General features: G+C 49.8%; 1 protein-coding gene across 1 annotated transcript; it reads left to right on the top strand.

The window, feature by feature from the left end:
- The first annotated feature begins 11,301 nt into the window (after positions 1–11,301).
- Positions 11,302–15,990, top strand: LOC149331043 (uncharacterized). Its single transcript, XM_089560956.1, has 2 exons — positions 11,302–13,570; positions 13,991–15,990. Exons 1-2 carry the CDS (start codon positions 11,302–11,304, stop codon positions 15,988–15,990), a joined length of 4,269 nt encoding a protein of 1,422 aa, XP_089417082.1.
- The last annotated feature ends 4,532 nt before the right edge of the window (positions 15,991–20,522 follow it).

The following is a 20,522-nucleotide window of genomic DNA, read 5'->3' as shown; positions in this document are numbered from 1 at the left end:
TGGAATAAAATCAGGATAGGAATATAATCAAAATTGAAACACGATCGGAATTAGAATCGATTGGTGAGTTACACACAATGCGGTCAGAATTATAATAGAACCAGAAGCTCAAAGTACAGATCCTGTAGTTCTCGTCCGGAAGGATCCAGCAGTGCATTCGCGCCAAACGCGCTCGATAATCGATGCCCTCTCGGCCCCATTCTTTCTCCTTGCGTTCGATTTTGGCGCCAGTCGGTTGGGTACGGAGAGCCCGGAACTGCTTCATTAGGATCTCCGCCGTTGCGCGGCGCTGACTCTCACACAGAATCCGGCGCGTCATTCATCATTTGAGCGAAGCAGGAGCGATTGCGTGTGCAGGGGCGATACACCCGTGGGAGCCTTGCAGGCAGCGAGGAGCACGGCTGTTCGCGTCTTCCTCTGCTAATCGCGTTCCATGATCGGCACTAATTGCAGCGAATCAGCCTCAGTTTGCCCGACTTTTTCTCTTCCCCCTTCACCACACAAAGCACGCGTCTAATTTTCCCCGATCAAATCGTCATGCCGTTGTTATTTCTCACACGTGGACGGATAATGATCCTTTCCTTGACAGGCGTTCGCTTACTGTATTATGGCAAAAAACGCTTATTGCAACAGGCACCCGTCTACTTTGTCATAGTAGCGGTTCTTCGGATATGCGGATAGGATGTCCTCTGCGCTGTTTCAAATATCAAAGCTCACCAATGAGCCAAATTCATAGGAGTTTTAATGCTTAGACAGTCATCGCGGACAGCCTGTGGACTGTTTAAAGACTACTTCAAGAAATTTTTGTGAGGGGCAGGAACAAACTCGTGTTCTCGTACGCCTGATAGTGATCAGATGGACGTAATGCAGTGGTCTAACACCTCGACGGCATAAGCCCTGAAAGATGAGTGGCGGATACGAAGGCAGTACTCAGTCTTTTGTAACGTCTGCAATGGGCTACCGGCGTGAGCGTTCTTGCTTTTGGTGCCTTCCCATTGCCGATGTTCTTTATAATAAAATCAGTCCTGGATGTGCAGAAGCCAGGCCCCATCAACAATCGCACTGTGCTCAAGGCTGGGAATCTTGCACACGGCACTCCCTCAGGAAAACCGAGCTGCGCGACTCCCAGAACAGCTGAGGAGCGGGCACGCCGTACGAAATTTAGCTCTATTTCTCGTTCTAATATTGCGATTCCCGTGCGGAGAGTGAAATTGAATAAAAGAGAGTGGCCAGCAAAATAAAACAAACCACGCATTCGGGGAGGCGGCTGTAGCCTGAGATGTGCTCCGATCCGAAACTCCCGTACCATGCGGATTTGAAAACCCACAACCGTACAGGTCGTCCCTGCACTCTGCCAACGTGAACAGGCACAGTATATTTCCCGTCGCCTATGCGACGATATACAAAACGAAAGAAAAGCGAACATACAGAATCAAACACACCGGGAAAAGAATGGGCCTACAAAACTGTCACGCGCCGGGTGTCGGCTTACAAGGCGGTACGAAACTGCGCATGCGCCGAGCATAATACAGTTGCGTTTGCCCGCTCGCGCCGCTAGAGTGTACTAGCTAGCGCCGCCAAGCGGGAGAAAACGTTTGTGTCTCGCGGGTGTCGCGCCATCGCCATTTATGTTTACGTTAGGTTTGGACCCTTTGTGGTGGTTTTGCTTTCCTCGACTTCTGTTCGATGTAGTGTGGTTGCACAGCAAGTGTTTTGTTTTGGTTTTTATTTCGCTCTTCTCTCACCCAGCCACCGCTGAACGCCCTCTGGCGGGAACTTGGTGCAAAGGTGCTGTCATAGTATTTGTACAGATGGCGACTGGGTGCACCACACACGGGCTGTGAAAAGGCTCTAGAACTATAGGCAGTGCTTTGCTGAATAAGTATAGTTCAGAAGCGCGAGAGAGGTTCGTGTGCGACTGTGTAGGAATGGTCGCATCCGCTATTTCGTTCTTTTTATTTCTGATTGCGTCACAAGCCCGGACGCAAACTAAACAGGGTTGTGCATTCTCTTCCATTCATTTGCAAGGCGGCAGATAGTTTTCACCACTGACGGCCAGCTTTCAAAGAGGAAAATAGGGAGCCGATTTCGCTTGTGCGCGACTGCCGTGACGCTGGGAAAGAAGTGCGGCTTCGGTAAAGTTTATTTATTTTATTTATTTATTTGTTTATACAATACTGTAGGTCATTAAGGCCCAAGCAGGAGTGGGATAAATATACAGAGAACTGCGACGACCAGCAGAAGTTTTCAAACGCGCTCGTGACACTCTTTGGAAGGCTCGTCTGTGAGAGCTGTTGAATCTCTGTGAAAAAGCACTTGTGGATACGCCTCCTCTGTTAAAGCATGAAATGCTTCCTTTAGTGCTACACCACACAACTTTCCGTGAGAGATCACCGCGATCCTCGGCGCTAAAAAAACCTCGAAACCTGTCTTCCCTGTCTTTGAGCAGAACCCGCAACCAGTGGCGACTAACAGCAGTCTCAAGGCATAAACATTCTCCCTAAGTCGCCTACGCCCGACCTCGAGGGGATACGACTAACAGAGATTGCTGCATTAAAGCGACCATCAAAGGGACGCTCTGGGTATTTTACATCCTACTTTTATTCTTAGTAAAGCTCAATTGAATTGCTTTTTGTTGGCATGCCGATGTTTATGCGGCAGCAAAAGACGCATTGATTCCCGAGGAAATCGTCATCATCATCATCATCAGCCTGACTACGCCCACTGCAGGGCAAAGGCCTCTCTGCTGCCGTCAGCGAGACCTCGCACTCTCCTCCGTCAGTCTCCGCGTTGCTCCCTTGAACGCCTTACGAAAGAACGCACTTTCCTCGGGTTCGAAGCTTGAAGCGCGAATTTATTACGCCAGTTAAATATAAATGTTAGAGAAGGAGACGGTTCCGGCACCCACGCCCCTCCATGTTGGGAGGCTGGCGTTTGCGATGGAGGATTGCCCAAACATGAGCACGAAAAAGGTTGAAAGCAAAAATCGCAACGCTGGGTGAGGTAGCGCACAAAAAAAAAGCGAAGGCGTTCTCTCTAACATCGTCGAAATGCGTAACTCGCTTTTGCTGGCTTGTTCCATTCCGAGTGTCTGCAGCCCAGTCATCTGCTCTCGCAACTGCGCCTTCCCTTGTTCCAACTGGATGGGAGGAGGGCGTTCGATGGCCGCGCTCATTGTTGCTTTTCTTTCGACACGGGATCCCCGCGTACAGCTTAGTGGCCCGCGAGACTCGTACAAGCTGTTTCGAAACTCCACCGGCAATGTCCCTTAATCCGGCGTGTTACGCAAGTTTTCGTCGGTCTATGACCCGATGCCCGAAGCCGTGGACAGCGATCGACACGCTTTGACGCGTGAAATGGTCCGACAAGTTGGACGTGCATCGACGGGCGCAGTTTCCAGCGCTGCCCAATGAGCTGGGCCGACAACGTGGATTCTGTTTCTGAATTGGCAGCTGCATCGCAGAATAAATTTTCTGATAGTGCATTTTTCACTTTTGAAATAAGTTTAGCGCGATTGTTAGGCTGATATTGAAGCTCTCACAGGATTTCTGCGAGGTTTTGCGCGAGAAGAGTCGTAGTGTTATGACTGAATTCACGTGTCACGCCCGGCAATAAGCAAGCTAAATGCAAAGACCTTATCTTCCCATAATTCCTTGTTTCTAGAATTCAGCCCTTCTTTGTCTTCGTATCTTTTTTGTGCTCTGTCCTCTTCCTTCTACACGCTGCTGAAATCGATGCAACACCAACGAACCCGACAGTTTGCCCGGCATTCATTTGCCCTTCTATGGGGGATGAAGTGAACCGCCGTCTCATTTCTCTATAGGTAATATTGAGAAAATTTATGATGTTAAGGATGGCAGGCCCCATTATGACGCGACTGAAGAGAAGGACACGAGTCGCTATAGATGGCGGTGCGGACTAAGTGAAACGGAGATTTCAGTTCTCCACTTGAGACTTGGGGAGAGATGAAGCCAAAAATCTTTATTTTAAAATGGCAGATATAAACAGAGGAAACCTCTATTTTACTCCTTTATTCGTGATGAGAGTAAAAAAGCGCATTTTATTTATTTTCGCTTTCTACTTATGCAGTAAATTATTCCTGAAACGAAGTTTAAAGAGCAACGGCAGCCGTTTGAACTCCCATGGGGGCTGATTTTGTTTACATTGCGATGTTTCACGCCAGCTCGTTCAAGGTGAGCTAAGAATGAAATTAGGTGCTTTATGGTAATAAGCGGCAAAGTAGAGGTCATTTTACATAATTTTAAGTTGAATCAACTACCATGACTTTTTCAGGGGATACTTTGGAGAAACAACTGCGCCTTGGCAGCAGACTTCCTTCTCACGGCGTCAGCACACGGAACAACGTAGTGCCTTACACTGACAATGATTACAGTAAAAATAAGTAATAACAGCGCTGACAACCGTATAATGCCGGACGTATATTTCCCTCGGTGAAAACAAAAGAGCGTAAGAGTTAACAGCTCAATTACTTCGTGCACCTCTCGCTTCTGGAAATGTGGCGGCAGGTTTCACTTAGGTCGTTCTCACACTGACATTTTTCTGTTCTTCGATGAAGCCTTCATGCATTTAGATAGTTACCGCGCTTCCCTTTCACACTAAAAGGTCCCTTTTTCTTCGTACCTCACTTCCTCGAGTTGCAAAACAAAGGAACGCAGTTTAAATGACTCCGCCACGAGACTTTCGCTGCAGAACTTCCGTAAATCGCTTCCATGCCAATTTCGATTATATGAGCCCTCTAGCACAGGTTCTTCTCTTTGATGAGATAAATAGCAATGAGCAGTGTGTAGTGAAGGGTTGAGAGAAGTAGTCACTCAACGCGTTGCTCTTGTGCGCCGTTGGGCGACTGCTTGCATTGAGGCATTTTGTGCAACAAGCCATCCTTGCTGCTTATTCCATTCCCTCACATTTACCGTTCACCGTACTCTATAAGCCTGATCACGTTATTGGAAACCACCGGCATTTCACTTTGGATCTTAGGCATTGTAATTATTATAGAACGCCCTACAGACTCATGGTCGAAAGCACGTAGGACGTATAGAAGTCAAACTCCGCCCCCATTAACTAATTTTGTCGGGTTTATTTGCGTCTCAAAATTAACCAGACGTAGTGGTAGCAGTACGAATCAAAAACTCACTGGCGAACCCTGTTTGCAAGGTAGCCATGGCAGCGAGTTCTTTTCCCTGTTCCAGAGGTTCAGTAGCGATAGAAGCTCCCTGAAGGGGTGTATAGAAGACCATTAATAATGGTAGCGAGGAGCAGTAGTAGTCGGTAGCAGAGCTCAAAAGCAAACGACAGTAGTCGATACAGGCGGAAGTGTTTACGAACGCTGATTACGAGCCAGTTCCTAAGTCGACGAGTCGGAGGAGTGCGCTTGTAGGGCTAAGAAAGAGCACGAGAGGACGCAGTGTGCATCGCATTGGCGGCAACAAGGTGCGAGACCTGGAAAAATGTCGCAGCACGACGCAAGAGATATGTCTTGCCTAGCGTAAAAGGTGGCTTAACATATGGGTGGCGTGGGCTGAATAGGCGCCGATGAAATACGGAGACAGAGGCTGAAGGGAAGAGCTCTATCTTCCCGTTTTCCTACCAGCGTGAAGCAACGGAAGAATTTCTCGCCGGAGCCAGACGAAATGAAAATGTCGTGTAAAGACAGGATTCGCTCATTAACTTCTGGAATTTCGACGACAGCGCTCAGTGAAGAAAGTGGATGCGGTTGGGAAGAGTAACACAGTCAATTCGAGCGTAGGATATGCACAGATTGCACTTCTATAGTGCGCATGTTGCCTTTATTGGCAATTCGGCCTAACAGTGCCTCCCACTCAGATTCCACTTTTCGGCTCTGCTGCCTTGGCAACCATTGTATTCAGACTCACGAAGGCGCTGTTGCGGGCTTGTTGGTTAAACATTGCTTAAAAGGGAGCAGCGCAAGCACAGGACGGAGGAACGTACAACACAGGCGCTGAATTAAGACTGAAGTTTATTCGAAAGGTGCACGCACATTAAGTAGTCTCTAGGCAAGCTATCACCTAAGCCAACGTCAGGGGCGGTGTAAAGGGCCGGATAAAAGCGATAAATTCTTAAAAGATATAAAAATTTTAACAAGCAACGATGCGAGTGGGAAGAGTAACATGAGAACATGAAAACAACAAGATGCAGGTGAAGGATGGATAATGGGCCTGCGGTTGGGTAAAAGAAAGGAACGTAGCTAGCACTTTATGTAAAAGAGTTAAAAGGTATAAAAGTGCTCTACGAAAGATAGGATCAAAAGAGACTGCCTATCTGAGAAAGCGATCCTACCGGAGCCCTTCGCTCAGGGGTCCCACATGGCCAGCGTGCAGGTTTGGGGCCTTAAACAGCATGCACCATTCCAATTAGGTGCATAAGTAGTCCATCAAGACGTCGCACTACCTTCGCTCGACTTTATCATCAAGGAGACCACGAAACCTAGAAGGCAGTGCACGCTCGCAGCACCCATCCTGGCAGCGGGCGCACGCGAGGACAGTGTTGCGGTAGCTGGGACTCGGCAGTATTTTTACGCACTCCGGGCACCGGCGCGGTGACCTGAGAACTTTCGACCAACCCTTTTCGTTGTAAAAAAAAAGTAGCCATATTTACGCAGGTGGGGCTTTCGTTTGGGAAAGACGCTGTTTTGAACGGAGACTCGTGGCAAGGCCCAACGGGACGCAGGTTTGGCCGCTTGCTTTGCTGCCTAGCGCTACGGAACACTAACTGAAGCTGTCAAACCCCTGCGCTGCATTTGCAGGAGACCGCAGGATGAGACGCATGTCAAGTACAATCAACCACGGCTAGGAATTCGAGTATCACCTTTTTTTTAGCGTGTTCACAAAGAGCTAGGTCGATTGCAGCGTCATACTTTGGAGCACTGCTCTTTTTTTACGTAATATTGTCTCGTAAGTACCATTTTAACTCGGGTTTGTACAAAAGCTGATGCTTTATTAGGCTCATACTGGCTTTCTCAAAGATGGAACCCGAGCTTTTTCATCGCAACGAAAGCATGGCGCGCACGCACGCACGCACACACAAACACGCACACACACGCAAAACATTAAGCACGCTTTTTTACCGCACCGCCATGGCATAGTAATACTAAGGAGCCGTTAAACCGGTTGCAGTGCAGGCACTCTCTGAGGTATACCCCCCATTTTATGGAGCCTAGTCGAAAGAAAACCTGCCATGGAACGAGTCCTCTTCGTCAAAACGTTCGCTATATGACTGAGGCTTCTCCCAGCCCCTTGTTCCCTTTCATTTGCGCCGCTGTGAAACACTTACGGCGATAAATAAGGAAAATAACTGAGTACAATCGGATAAAGCTGAGCCAAGTTGCCGGGACCGGCGGAATGCCTCAGAGCAACGGGGAGCACCAAGTTTAAACTGAATTCAAAGGAAAAACTGCAGCAGAAGAACGGGGAATGACACCACGCGAACGTTTTTCGCACAATGCCCTTTCGTCAAATCACGTAAGGGAGCCCCGGCCGCCTTCGCCGCGCGTATATTTTAGTCCCTCACTCCGCAAGCTCAAGAAACCGAGCGCTGCAGCATAGACCAATGGATTTCACGTCGCTTGTTGAAACCGCCACAAAGACAGGCGCGTGCAGGCAGAGGAAGGACGGCCTGATGCAATTTGTTGTTTTTTTTTTTGTCTTTCAGTGCGCAGACTACCGCTCGCCTTGTAATTTCTATACGGCCAGAATGCTTGTCGTGTAGCGCATGTTTCACTTCCTAGTTTGTTTTGTCTTTTACCTGCAAACATCCCAATGTAGAAGTGGCGAGGTGGTGGGAGAAGCCACCCTCTCCCTTTACCCTTCTATTTCGCTCTCACCTGCCAACCTATTTCCTGCGCCTCTCTGATTTCATCTCGAGAAAGGAACGACCAACGGTTTGGTGGCGTCTATTTATCTATTTTCCGCGCTCTCTCTCTCTCCTCTTGATTATTCCCATTTACTCGCGCCGCCGCGGCTTGCACTTCTTGGTGCTACGTCTGTCTCTCCACCCTCCTCACCCTCTTCTCTTTTCTGGGATTCTCTCTCCGCACCCCGCAGCAGCACGCTACGGGTGCGCGGCATCAACTTCAGACTTCCTTTTCCCTTCGCCAGTACCATGCCCCATTCTCCAACCAAGCCCTATTTATTTCTTGTATTCTTCATTCCCTTTACCTAGCAAACCAGAATTGCGGTGATCCATATAAAAGGAGGCAGTTACCGGGCTACACTTCCCCTACACTTTCAACCACCCAATCCCCTAGCATGTCCATCCAAATAAGAAACACTCAACCATTCGCATCAGCCCCCGAACACCACCTGCTTCCGTCACGGCTGTAGTTGACAGCGAGTGTACTGAGCACCCTCAGAGACGCTTTGTAAACAGATTTTCTGCTCACCATTCCCCCATTTCCCCAGGAATCTCGTGACTAAAAGCCCTGTACAGTCTTTGTCAAAAGTAACCAGGCTGCATGGTTTGCTTCTCATGTGTATAGTAGAGCCTTTACGACTTTCCTTAAGGTCGGAAAGTTCTTTGAAGGTGATAACAAGGGTTCTCCTTACCATACAGAGACTTAGAGCTTGAGGGCTGGCATAATAGTTTAAATATACGACTGAGAAGCAAAACCTTGCAGCCTGGTTACTTTTGACAAAGGCTGGACATCGACCTCCCCATCACTGCCTGACGAGCCTCCGGTGCTAACACCCTCTCCACCTCACCAGTCACAGCGCAGCAGCAGCGTGGCGTCGGTGGCGTCGTCGTAGCGTCGTAACGAAACGGCGGCTGGCTCTGCTGCCGCCGCCGATTATCGACCGCGAGAGCCCAGATCATCGTCTGCTGTGCAGGGCGGAGGCCGTGTGCGTTTTTCCGAGGATAGAGAGGAGCCTCCCCAAATTTGCGCTCGCAGCCGCCGTGTTGTCTTCGAAAAACGGGATACTTACGCTGCTTCTGTTCGTTCTCCCTAGCGAAGCTGCAGTATGTGTTGTTCCGTGAAAGCGTTTTGGATTGCATACCGTGCTTTCAGCATCGTTCTGCGCACTCCGATTCTTCGGTGCCTAAGGAACATCCCACTCTGCGCAAATCGGAACTGCTGCTGCTGCTGTCCGTCCGCGCCTTTACCTTCCTTCCGGCCAGCCCAAACATTCACTCCTGACGAAGATCGGCAGGGTACCTTCTTTCGTACGTAGCGAGGAGGTCCGGTTTCATGCAAGCGGATTCACCTAAGAGTGCCTGCAGAGCGGAGCCGTTTACTAGCTCGTTCCGCGTATTTTTTTTGCGTCCGGTGTGCGGCTTCGGTAACATCAAACCGATGCCTTCTTCCCGTGGCCGTTTGATATCGAAGACCGTGAATCCACGGAGAGCAACTCTGCCAAGCCACGATCCACAACGCATTGTAACTGTTTTCCAGCGAAAGGGATTTTTAACCATGAAATGCTTTACGTTCTCGTTCTGGGCCATTTCTAGGAAACATCGTTCAGAAACTACGGAGAAACTCGAGGAGAACATGAAGCCGAACCTAAAAAGAACTTAGCGAAACTTTCTGTCCAAACGCTGAAGCAACAGGCGCACCGCAAGCGGAAGCCCTTCGGGTGCGCTTTGGAGGGTGTCAACGGAAGGCGAAGCGAATTTTCTTCTGGTCAGGGGTGGAACACGTAACCCGAGCGATCTCATCGCTCTAAAGCCTAGCGCCAGGACGACGCGTGTGTCGAAGGGAGGGTGTGATGTGCTCCACAGCTTGCGACTAAGGGGCGAATAAACGCGGTTTGTCTGTATAGAAGAGTACTTTGCATCACAAACGGTCCGTGCCGTGGAATCATGTCGTGTGAATTCGAACACTACAGCACAACTGCCAGGTCAATACCATTGTCCCTCAAAGCGTGGAATCAGCGTAGGAACACTCATCAACTGAAGAAAACGTCTTTTGTAGGCAGCCGTCCTACAGTGCAGTTAATACTTGCACTTACTGTCGACGACGACATAAGTTGAGTTTCTCTTCACCTCCAGTATGTACGCGCTTTATTTTTTTTGCAGACGGGCGGTGGATAGCTGCTTTACATGTTTGCGGTGGTACTGTAAGTCATCGGCGTGGTATCGACTTTGCCACAAAATAATTTTGCGGAGACAGGCGGCTTTATGAATCTAACCAATGTTTTTTGGATACGAGGTCATCGCTACGGGATATGCGGCTCGCCATTGTCGGCGCATGGTGGATATACCTCACTAATAAAAACGAGGAATACGTTCACAAGACAAGGACGAACACATGGACGACGCTGGAAACCACCAACAAAGGTAAACGCTTATGCGCACAAGCAGCACCATCAACAAACGTAAAAGGCAAATAGCTATCAGTGAAGTACAGAAGCTGAAGCATCATGCACGTGGCCAACAGTGCCACAGTCATTCCTTAGATTGGTTTGCACCATTCCTTGAAAAGATTCAGACCCTTCTAAAGGTTGCCATTTGGCGGTAATGAAGCGCAGGAAGCAATGATGCAGAAGGTCAACAGGAGATCTATCTACAAAATGCACAAGAATAAAATCTCCAACTTACAAGTGCATAGGCACATAGTCAAGTGCACAAGCTTTAATTCCCTTTGAAGCAAATATTGCATAGAGAAACAACAAGTTCACTGAAACATTAATTAACATTTCGCAAGGCAATATACCGGAAGAAGTCACTCTATGTAGCTAAATGATCTCATTCTTTCGCTCCAGCCATTGCCAAGGGACGGTAAGATGAAAACTACTGACACTAAATTTGTTATATCTAATTCGACAGTTTCAGTCAGATCAATTGCGACGCTTTATGCCGAGAAGCAGTGCCCACTCTCCATATCTTCTCTTCTTTGTTTTTTTCTTCACGCATATTTGCACTTTAAGAGTTCGCATCCACGAAAGGTTGTTTGTTTTTCTTGACTTCAGAAATGTTTACGCGGAAGCTGCCACACACTACTTTAACAAAAGGAAAACCAACCGACCGCTGAACACAGACTAGTTAATTCGGTCACACATTCAACGTTTCGCCCAGCTGATAATTTTCGATTCAACCTATATTTCAGAAAAAGAATAAGGCGAACTTTTTTCAGAGTTCTTCGATTTAGATTAACACCACTCAGTCACAGTTACTTACAATTGTGGCACATTGCGCAGAACTCAGCAGTAGACAGTGGCTTCAGTCGCCCGCGAAAAGATTCTGAACGAGTGAAGAAGAGGAGGAGAACAGTTCTGCCACGCACCGCTGCAAATCTGCACGCCAGAATCGCACAGCTCGCAAGCAGTGATGAATTCCCAGCTGGCACCACCTCGAAAAACCCGAGAGCGACGGTCGACCGACTCCAGCCAGTCGTCTCAATCGAGGTCAGACCTAGGATGGAAGCAGCCGTTCGCGAGACCCCGCGGAGATTCGAGGAAGAGCAGCGGTGACTCGCTGTCAGCCACCGAGGCCGCCTCCAAGGGTTCTGGGCGTTCTGCAAATGCGTCAAGCTGGCCCATCCGCGGGAAACAGAGGACAAGGAACAAGCAAGGCTCTGGGGTTAAAGAAGATGGTCCCCTCTTCGACAGTAAAGAGCCTGTGGCTCCTGCTAAGCCTCAGCCGAAGCGCCGCACAAGTCTGGCAAGGGACACCGCTCAGACACCGATCAAGGTCGACGAGGCGCGGCCGCGAATGGATGACGAACGCATGTCGATGGCCTCGGCACACTGCGCCAGGGAGAGGAGCCGACGAGGCTCCCCTGGCAGTGCAGTGAAGGGACAGCACAGCGCAGCCGGAAGCTTGGATGGCTGGGGAAAAGAAGGAAGGACAGCAGCGCCGAAGGAGGACCGCAAGAAGCTCCCGAAAGCTGCTGAACGACGCAAGCTGCCTGCAGTCAAAAATGGGACGCCGCGACCAACGTCAGCAGTGGTGCAAGATCAGGCTGATTTTCATAAAGTCACTACCCTTCGGACTCCGGTACCGGCTCAGAGAAGGCGCTTTTCTTCGACGCAGCGTTCTATCGTACCCCTGATCGCCTCTGGGCTTGCTACACCCACGGACGTCGATGACCGAAGCTGCCTCGAAGCAGGGAGGGTGCCTACTCCTCGTCGTTCACTAGCGACAGACGGCCACGAAACACTGGGCAAAAATTTGACTGGAGCTGCGACGCCTCAGACTTGCCCGCTTCCGAAAGATGAGCAAGGCAAGCGTGCTGTCGTACCAAAGGACTGCTGTCCGGCGCCTGTGCATGCACCTCTGCAAGAGAATATCGTCTCGTGTAAGCAGGATGGCCTCCTGGTCGAACGGTCAACTACGACGCCAGCCGTGCCGAATGATGGAAGACTTCAGCCCGTGCCGCTTGGCCAGTGCATCATCCGTTCCTCAAGTATTGAAGCTTTTTCTTCTTCATATCCACCAGGGCCCGATCGAATACGCGAAAATCAGAGGGAAAGAGCCAATATGAAAAGGTCTGAAGAGGAACTCGGAATAACCTCCATCACTGAAAGACCTTGTAGCCGGGAGTTGACACCGCTTACTTCGTCTGAGGTCACAGTGTCCGCGGAGATAACTCTAGGGTTTTCTCACTGCGGAGCCACCGAGGAGGCTGCCTGCAGGACTACCGGAGACGACCTCGAGCGGCCAAAGCATGCTGCTGGCAATCGCCAAATATCGTCCTCTCCCAAGGGAACAAAAAAAAATGTTCATTTGATTACAGGTCGTCCTGATCCGCTCATGATGAAGGCATGGATGCGCAGGCCAACCATAGAGCACACAAGCTGCGCCACGGCTCTTCACCTCGACGAGTTTGTGAACGACAGCTTGGAAGGCATTATTAGGCTGCCCTTGGAAGGCCCAACAGAGAAGGACAATCGGGATCAGATTACGGCGCATAATACCACCAACACATATTCAGAAAACTATGACGCATCGGAAAATGGAGCAGATAGTACCGTTACACGAACTGAACTCAAGCAGATGAGTGCTCAACATCCTGCAGGAACAATAGAGCAGACTTCTAGAATAGAAAAATTAGAAGGGCAGGCAGGAATAGCCGAAGAAAGCAGGCAAGTCACGCGAGAAGAAAAGCGCGCAGAACCCATGGCAAACTCCAAAATGGCGTCGCCAGGGGAACAACGCAATGAGCCTGAGAGACTGCAACAAGCTGTTAACGATTCCGTTCAGGAGGCAGGTTTTCTACAGGGAAATGGGACAGTTATGGCAAGAGACACTCCAGGTGAAACGAGTGCGAAAAGACTGCCGATACGTGAAAGTGAGACTAACAAGATGTCAGGCGTGCACTTGCCCTGTCACAGGGTCAGCATGGCGAATGTACTACTAATGGGGGAACAAGCGAGCAATGCGAGTGTTCTCGGAGAGTCTAAAGTGGACGCACCAAGCGATGTCCAGAAGACGGCAGGGATAGGCAATGACGACGCAGAAAGACATATGACGAAGGGCGATGCCGCCGGCCAAAAGGAACACGAGCATCGTCCTCCAGCTAAGGCAGTAAAAATTGCGCATCGAACTTCACTTATTGAGAATGAAGAGGTCCTCGAAGCAACACAAGCTTTGAAACGTAAGTTCTTTGAACTTCATCATGCTTTGACCATGGCGAGCAAACTAATTTTCCGAGTTAATAATAATTTCCCTCAGAATTCGCTATTTCCCACCGATGTGTCACAGGAGAATAAATGACAGGGGCTATGACCGTATCTTGTCTCCTGCAGAGCGTCAGAGGGATCGAATGCGAGAGCGGATACTCTTAGCTTTGGGGGTGCTGTTAGGTACATAAAAATGAATAAATAAAGACACTAGCAAATCAAGCAAATCAGGATGTGATATTATTGAGGTAAACGCGCTCCAAGCTGGTTTTTGGGGATAATTATTTTCCGGGCATGGCCGGCATTTTAAATGCGAAATTCACAACAGAACTTGGTATAGGGGAAAAATAATTACAAGAACTGATATTGGTGACGATGGCTGCTTCTCTACGCAGGGCGCGAGGTTAACGTATGGCTCGAAGACTGCCGGTTGGCTTGCGAGAATCTGTCCTCGATAACGGCCCTCGTCTTCGTCGTGTTAATAATTTTTCACGTTGCTCGGCCAATGTACATTGGCGACACGGTGCCCGAAGTGGTCGCTCAGCACGCCTGCTACGACCAGTGGTGCGACAGGCTCGGGCTACAGGTGCTGCCCAACAAGAGCAACCAGGGCAAGGACCCGTGCGGCAACTTCTACCAAAGGGTTTGCTACGAGTGGAACGTGGGCCACGAGAACACCGGCTTTGTCGGAAGCGTCATCGACTCCGCTTACGGCTACACGCGTGATAGGATCTACAGAAGCCACATGCCTACGATTGTCCGAAATGACCTGGACCATTTCGTGGTCTTCCTCAGGGTGTGCCTCGAGGACTCCCACTTTCACGCTCCCCTGTCAGAATGGATGGCGCTCACACGTTACGAGTTGCGCCACGATTTCCTCGTGATGCCGCGCTGGAACTGGTCACGCATGATTCGGGCCGTGATCAAGAAGAGCCTTGTCGACGGCCTTCAAACGATCGTCGGTGTCAGGGTTGGTCGCCAGGAAAAGTCACAGAAAGCCGGTCTATTCCTTACAGTAGACGGGTGTCTCTTGAGCCTGTTATCGGTGAAGACCAACGAGACTCGGGTCGTCGCCCCCTTGCTCGCAGAAATCATTGACGAGCTACCAGAATTCCGCGACCGAATCGACCTCGCTGCTGAGGTGACCCGCATAGCACTCGCCATCTCACGTGAAAGAAAGAATGTGGTCAAGAAAGAAGCTTACTGCGTGGAGCTGGCCTCCTTCGCAACGGGCGTTGACGCCGCCACTTGGGTGAATGAAATCAACCGGCACATCCCTAGAGACATGCGCCTCGCAGGTGACTGCATGATGATGACATACGAGCGAGTGAGCCGCAGCCGCCTCTTCAACGCGCTCGAAGAGCAGTCGACAGCAGCGAGAGCGCTCTACATCAACCTGCTCGTGGTTGGCCAGGTGCTGCGATTCCGGTACGGCCTCGTCGCGAGCGCACAGCCGAAGCTGCGCGTCTGCATGCAGGCGTCTCGTGCAGCCTTCCGCCACCTGTGGGTGAGGCTTATGATGGACGTGGTCCACCTGCACGTGCAGGTGAGGTACCTCAAGGAGCTTCTCGAAAACATCAAGCAGGGCATCGTCGCCGATCTCGAGAGAAGGGGAGGCTCGAACGTCACCAAGCTGGCGGTGCTGGTGCTCGTGAACAAGACTCAGCTCAGACCGATCAGCAGGGCCAGCGTCGTGGATGAAGCCGACTACGGGGGTCCCCATTTGGCCGTCGGCTACCACCTGCCCCAATACTTCTTGCAGACGTTGGCTTTTCAGACCAAGCGTAGCGTGAACTTTCTGGTGGACGAAGAGAGCTTGAAGGACGACGAAGAGATGACCTCGCTGCAGCCTGTGTACATCCAGAGAGACCTGACCATCAGCGTGCCTTTCTTCTTCCTCTTCAGGCCCGTGTTCTTCGTGTACCACGAGGAACAGTACCACAACTTCGCCACGGTAGGAGCGCTCCTGGCGGCCCAGCTCATTGAGGAGGCCAACAGGCGCTCCCTGCTCGACATGAGCGCAGCGAACAAGGGCGCCCTCTGCCGAACAGAGCGGTACCTGAAGACGGCGGGCACAGGAGGCGACCAGCCGGCCAGGCCCCGGCCACCTTCAGTGTTCACATGGGAGGTGGCGGTGAACGTGGCGCTCCGGAGCATGGAGAAGTACGTTCAGCGCAACATGTCACCTATGGAGAAGCTCAAGTACACGGCGCAGCTGAGGCGGCTTTTTTTCGAGCGTTTCTGCATGCTCAGCTGCGCTCTCCCACCGGTGCCCAGCATCAGCAACATGCAACGCTGCCTGCTGCCCCTGATGAACATGCCCGAATTCGCCGACGCCTACGGCTGTCACTCTGGCAGCAATATGTTTCCCAGTGAAAGGTGCGAGGAAATATGATCATGTCCCTGTTTGCTCGACACAATGCTGCTCGCTGCGAGGATGCTGTGATTGTCCAAAGCAATTCATACAGGATAGAACTAACAACTTTGATTATAGCGGCTGTGTCACGCCATCATATCAAATTTGGCGTGTGAACCTAAAGTGATAATATGGATAGGTTAACATCAGCCACTGCTCATGCCACCCGAAGGATTTTTTTTTTTAAATTAACGCCGAGAGCCTTATTGAGTTATTTTCCATGCCGTTGTCTTGCGCGCCGGAACTATGCAGCACGCGCGTGGTGCGTATAAATCCCATATCATTTTCACTATATCTATAGATGCGAATAAATTTTAATTAGAGCTCACTAGTTTTCAAGCTTTGCCGATACGCCCAAATGAGGAAACTATATACGGATCACTGAAGATCTACTGACACGGAATCCCGCAGGGTGGAGTGCAGAGTTTTCCGCTTTTCAGCCTGCAACTTTTTGGCCTTTCTTGCTTGTTCCGTTCCGCGACCGTGCTCTCTTTATTTAAGTGATATCTGTAAGTGTCACGTGCCCAGAAATTTGAGTGAGATGAGGCTTCAAAAGGCGGCAACGATGCATCTTCACCTTTCAGCGCTTAGCCTTCGAGGTTTAAATCGATAAATATTCTACTGTTGCGCTTACACGCAAAACATCTCGTTTTACACCAAATTTATAAATGCTAAAACTTCTCCGTAAGAAGGAAGCCGTCCCTTTCCTGTGGTTATCGTGGACCGGTAGGTACCTTGGAGATGTCTTATCTCATATGTACATATTCAAGAGAGGCTGCAATTTTCCACATTCTATCGGTGTCGTGCGGCGTGTCAGTGCATTTGATGCTGCAACTAATTCATTATCTTTAGGCTTCCTGCGGTACAGTCAAAATAACTGAGCCATTTACGTGTGTCAAGACACTCCAGGCGTTGTACACCTATAGCAGAAGAATGGCGATTGGAGTTATTTTTATAAAGTTGATCTTGAATACATTTTGCTCTTCTCCTCTGTCCTTCGTTTGCGCTGGTTTTTGTTTTCAAGATGTCCTAAAACTGCTGAAATGTGCCTGCGCGGTGGAAGCCATCGACATCGCGCAGAAAGCATTGCACCCGCACATATAAGACAGCTTAGGCGCCGAGAATAGATATTACGCTGAAAATTAGTTTTGTTTTTACCGACATTGCAAGCTTTCATGTTAGCAAGTTTCGCACGGCGTAACTAAAACACGATGACCATCATGAATTTTTCCCATCGCAGTTTGCCCTTTTATCGAGACTCTCTCACTTATGGAGCCTGCGTCAACAACTAGTGCTCCTTCTTTTGTATGGCAGCAGAAAAAAATTAACCAGATTATCAACAGCTGCTCTAAAAACGGTCACCATAAAATTTTTGCACTTTATCCTCGGAGACCGATTGCAGGTAAACGAAGACGGCTCACTTAATTCCACTGTTTCTGCAGGGTCTAGGATCCTCCTGGCTAGGTATGTTCTCATAAACATGAAAGCATCGTATCACACTTCCTCGACACGTGCTGAACTTGTCGAAGAGATCCCACCGGACCGGCACGTTTTTTTCCTTATTGTAAAGCGGTCCCTCGAAAGCCTTCAAACAAATATTTCACCGCGGATCGCATGCAGAACCTGTCTCTGAATTCCGGACATTACCCGAATGCAGTGAAACGATGCCTGCACGCATACTGCGATACCGCAGTGAAACAGCGTGGGCGAAGCTGGCCGGTCTTCGCGCAGCGAAAGTCGTGATGACGCCATTCTTATCTCGAGGGTTTACAGCCAGTATAGCTTCACATGCTTTCGAGGATGCTCACGCTTTCCGTATGAAATTCACGCCAGTTTTTCTACTCAGACCTTCGTATCATGGACCGTGAACTACAGCTCCGTCTAGCGCCACGTCTATCGCGACCTGAAACAACTTCTTTGCATCTTCTGTTGCTCGTCTTTGCTATCGCAAAGCAGTGCTCATGGAGAGAGAGAGAGAGAGAGAGAGAGAGAGAGAGAGAAAAGGACGGAAAGGCAGGGAGGTTAACCAGGCGATGCCCAGTAGGCTACCCTACTCTTGGAGAGGGGAACACAGGGGAAAAAAAGGAAAAAGAGCAGCAATGAAGTGAGTTTTCGAAGTGTCCAGCGATCGCTATGTCACGGGGACAGAGGGCGCGCACTGAAAACTTAAAGATTATAGACGGGAATACAACCCCGAGTCCCTTAAGAATCTCAGGAGCGCTTTCACCGCGTCTAGAAGAACGTCAATTTGGGCTAGATGGCGCATTAGATGGTCCTGTGTCAGTCTTTCTTGTGTACGTCTTATTGCAGCGCTATTACCATTTCTGTCTCAAATTTCACCGCGTCCAGAGTCCAACGTTCCCGGGCCTCGGACACAACCTTCCTCACAAAGGAAAGCAGTGCTTATGGAAGTTTTAAAGTTTATTGAGGACTTCAATCAAAGTTACAATCGTATACAGCGAGAGGTCCCATGGTACAAGACCGCGGGCGGGACCTCCCGCGGGACCTCCGCGATTGCTCATTGTATGGCTGTTAGTCCCACCTGCGGCACCGATAGCTGGAACAGAACAGATGATGGAACAGATGGAACAGAACATATGGAACAGAAGAACATACTTGCGTATGCGCTATGTGTAGAGCTGAAATGCAAACGCTATGCTGTGCTCTATACCGCCGCGGTTCTCGCCACCTGAAGAAGAACAGAATCCTCAGGCGATGGCCGCAGCGATGGTTACTGAGCCCTGAAGGTCTGCAAAGCACTTCTATTTCCAGAGTAGCGTCGCGCTTGCGTGTCATGTTGTTACTATGGAACCCCCATTTCCTTAAATGAAGCATTCCCTTATATAACTAAAGCATTCCAGAGCGACTGAGGCTACGAGGGACGCCGTAGTGAAGGTCTCCGGAAATTTCTACCCCCTGGGGTTCTTTAACGTGCACTGATAGCATACAGTACACGGGCCTCTAGAATTTAACCTCCATCGAAATTCAACTGCCGCGGCAGGAATGTGCTCCGTCTCGAAGACACGATTCATAAGCGACTATGGTGTCGCGCTATAACACTCTCGAAAGCTTTGTTCTGGCCAAGTGACTCAGTTAGAAAGGTACGCCTTTCTTCTGCTTCTTTCTGCCACTGTTTGCTTTGTAAAATCCCCTTAGCAAGCGGCCGGTACTTCGGGACATTTACCTTTGCCTCGACCCATTCCAAACATTCCTAGTTTCCTTCTCTGCTTGTTTGCTAGCGGCAGTGGGTGCGTGTAATAGCATGGAAAGCCAAAGCACGAAGTGAAGGTAGACTCTAGGGCCGTTCTGAGCGAAATTTTTTACTTGGAGAAGGCGAGCCAGCTGCCTGGGCGACATGGTGCCAAGTCGCTCTCTTTTCGCATTCACTTTATGTGCAGCCGTTTTGGAGAACTCACTAGGGCGGTTTCTTGGACCACCACCATGATCCCGTAATCTTTCGCCGCGCTGTGTGGCTCGGAGCAGGCTTGCTTTCACTGCTAGTCGACGGCGGCTGGCTAGGATTATTAGCCTTTTTGACGAAACGCCGTACAGGCGATGAAGGTGCCCTCGTTGTCCCTTTCCCATTGCTTTAGTTTCCGTCCGGAAGAAAATTGGCTAACGAGCAGCGGTTGTCCTTCCACATGAGCGTCCATTATCCCGGGATCGTCACAGATATATTGTTAAGCGGGGCTTCTAAAAGAGACTGTTTATTGGGCTAACTCCCACCCACGGAGAACGGAATGACTTAACGGCGGCGATAGCCAAAAGCATGCTCGTCGGTCGCCGAATAGAATGCCTGCCGCTCTCGACTGCGCCCCATTTAAAGCTCCCATCGAGATAATTTGCAAAAAGCTACTGCGACTGTCTTGAATAAAATGGAACCACTTTCGGGCGGCTGTGATCATTCCAGGTAAGGTTCGTCTCATCTCGCATCAGAGGCGGATGATGAAGCCTAGTGTGGAGGGCTTTGAGCGTCAACAAACAGTTAGTACAAAGAGAGTTGTGGCAGCATTTAAATTGAAAGAATACACGGCTTAGCTTCTATGAACCAAAAAAAAAAAAACGTCGAGAATTTTTTCGTGGCCAAAGCAAAGATCAAGGCTGGGATAGAATTGGGGTGGCTGCTTGCTGGTAAGGTGGGCGGAGGTCTGTTCTCCCACCCTTCGAAAGTAAATCGGTAGCATTCAAGGAGGTTTTCGTGCCAATGCACACACACAAAAAAAAAAGGCGTGAATTTTGGTAATACGCTGCCGGTTTATGAAACAGCAAAAGCAACGCTCAGCAATACTAACGGCGCATGAACCGCGTTTCCTTCCGGGCACACAGCGCAGACACAGAAACAGTTATCAAACATTGCGGCGATTTCGAGCTCCGAAGAACGAACCCCGGTCGAGAGAGACTGCGCCATCCCACCGGCAGAGAGCAGATCACGTAATTTCATTAAAATTCTTCACTCCTGCGCAGAACTTCTGTAAAACACAATTGAGGTTGTCTCAACCTACACCTGCGGT

The sequence above is a fragment of the Amblyomma mixtum genome, chromosome 9 (genome assembly GCF_055824585.1).
Source record: "Amblyomma mixtum isolate Tamu chromosome 9, ASM5582458v1, whole genome shotgun sequence".
Lineage (NCBI taxonomy): Eukaryota > Metazoa > Arthropoda > Arachnida > Ixodida > Ixodidae > Amblyomma > Amblyomma mixtum.
The sequence above is the reverse complement of the archived record's forward strand: the minus strand, read 5'-3'. Positions and strand labels throughout refer to the sequence as shown.

Excerpts from the sequence above, each read along its gene's own strand:
- LOC149331043 (XM_089560956.1), top strand. The coding sequence starts at position 11,302 with ATGAATTCCCAGCTGGCACCACCTCGAAAAACCCGAGAGCGACGGTCG. Across the intron at positions 13,571-13,990 it reads AGCAACACAAGCTTTGAAAC|GGCGCGAGGTTAACGTATGG; the intron begins GTAAGTTCTTTG and ends TTCTCTACGCAG.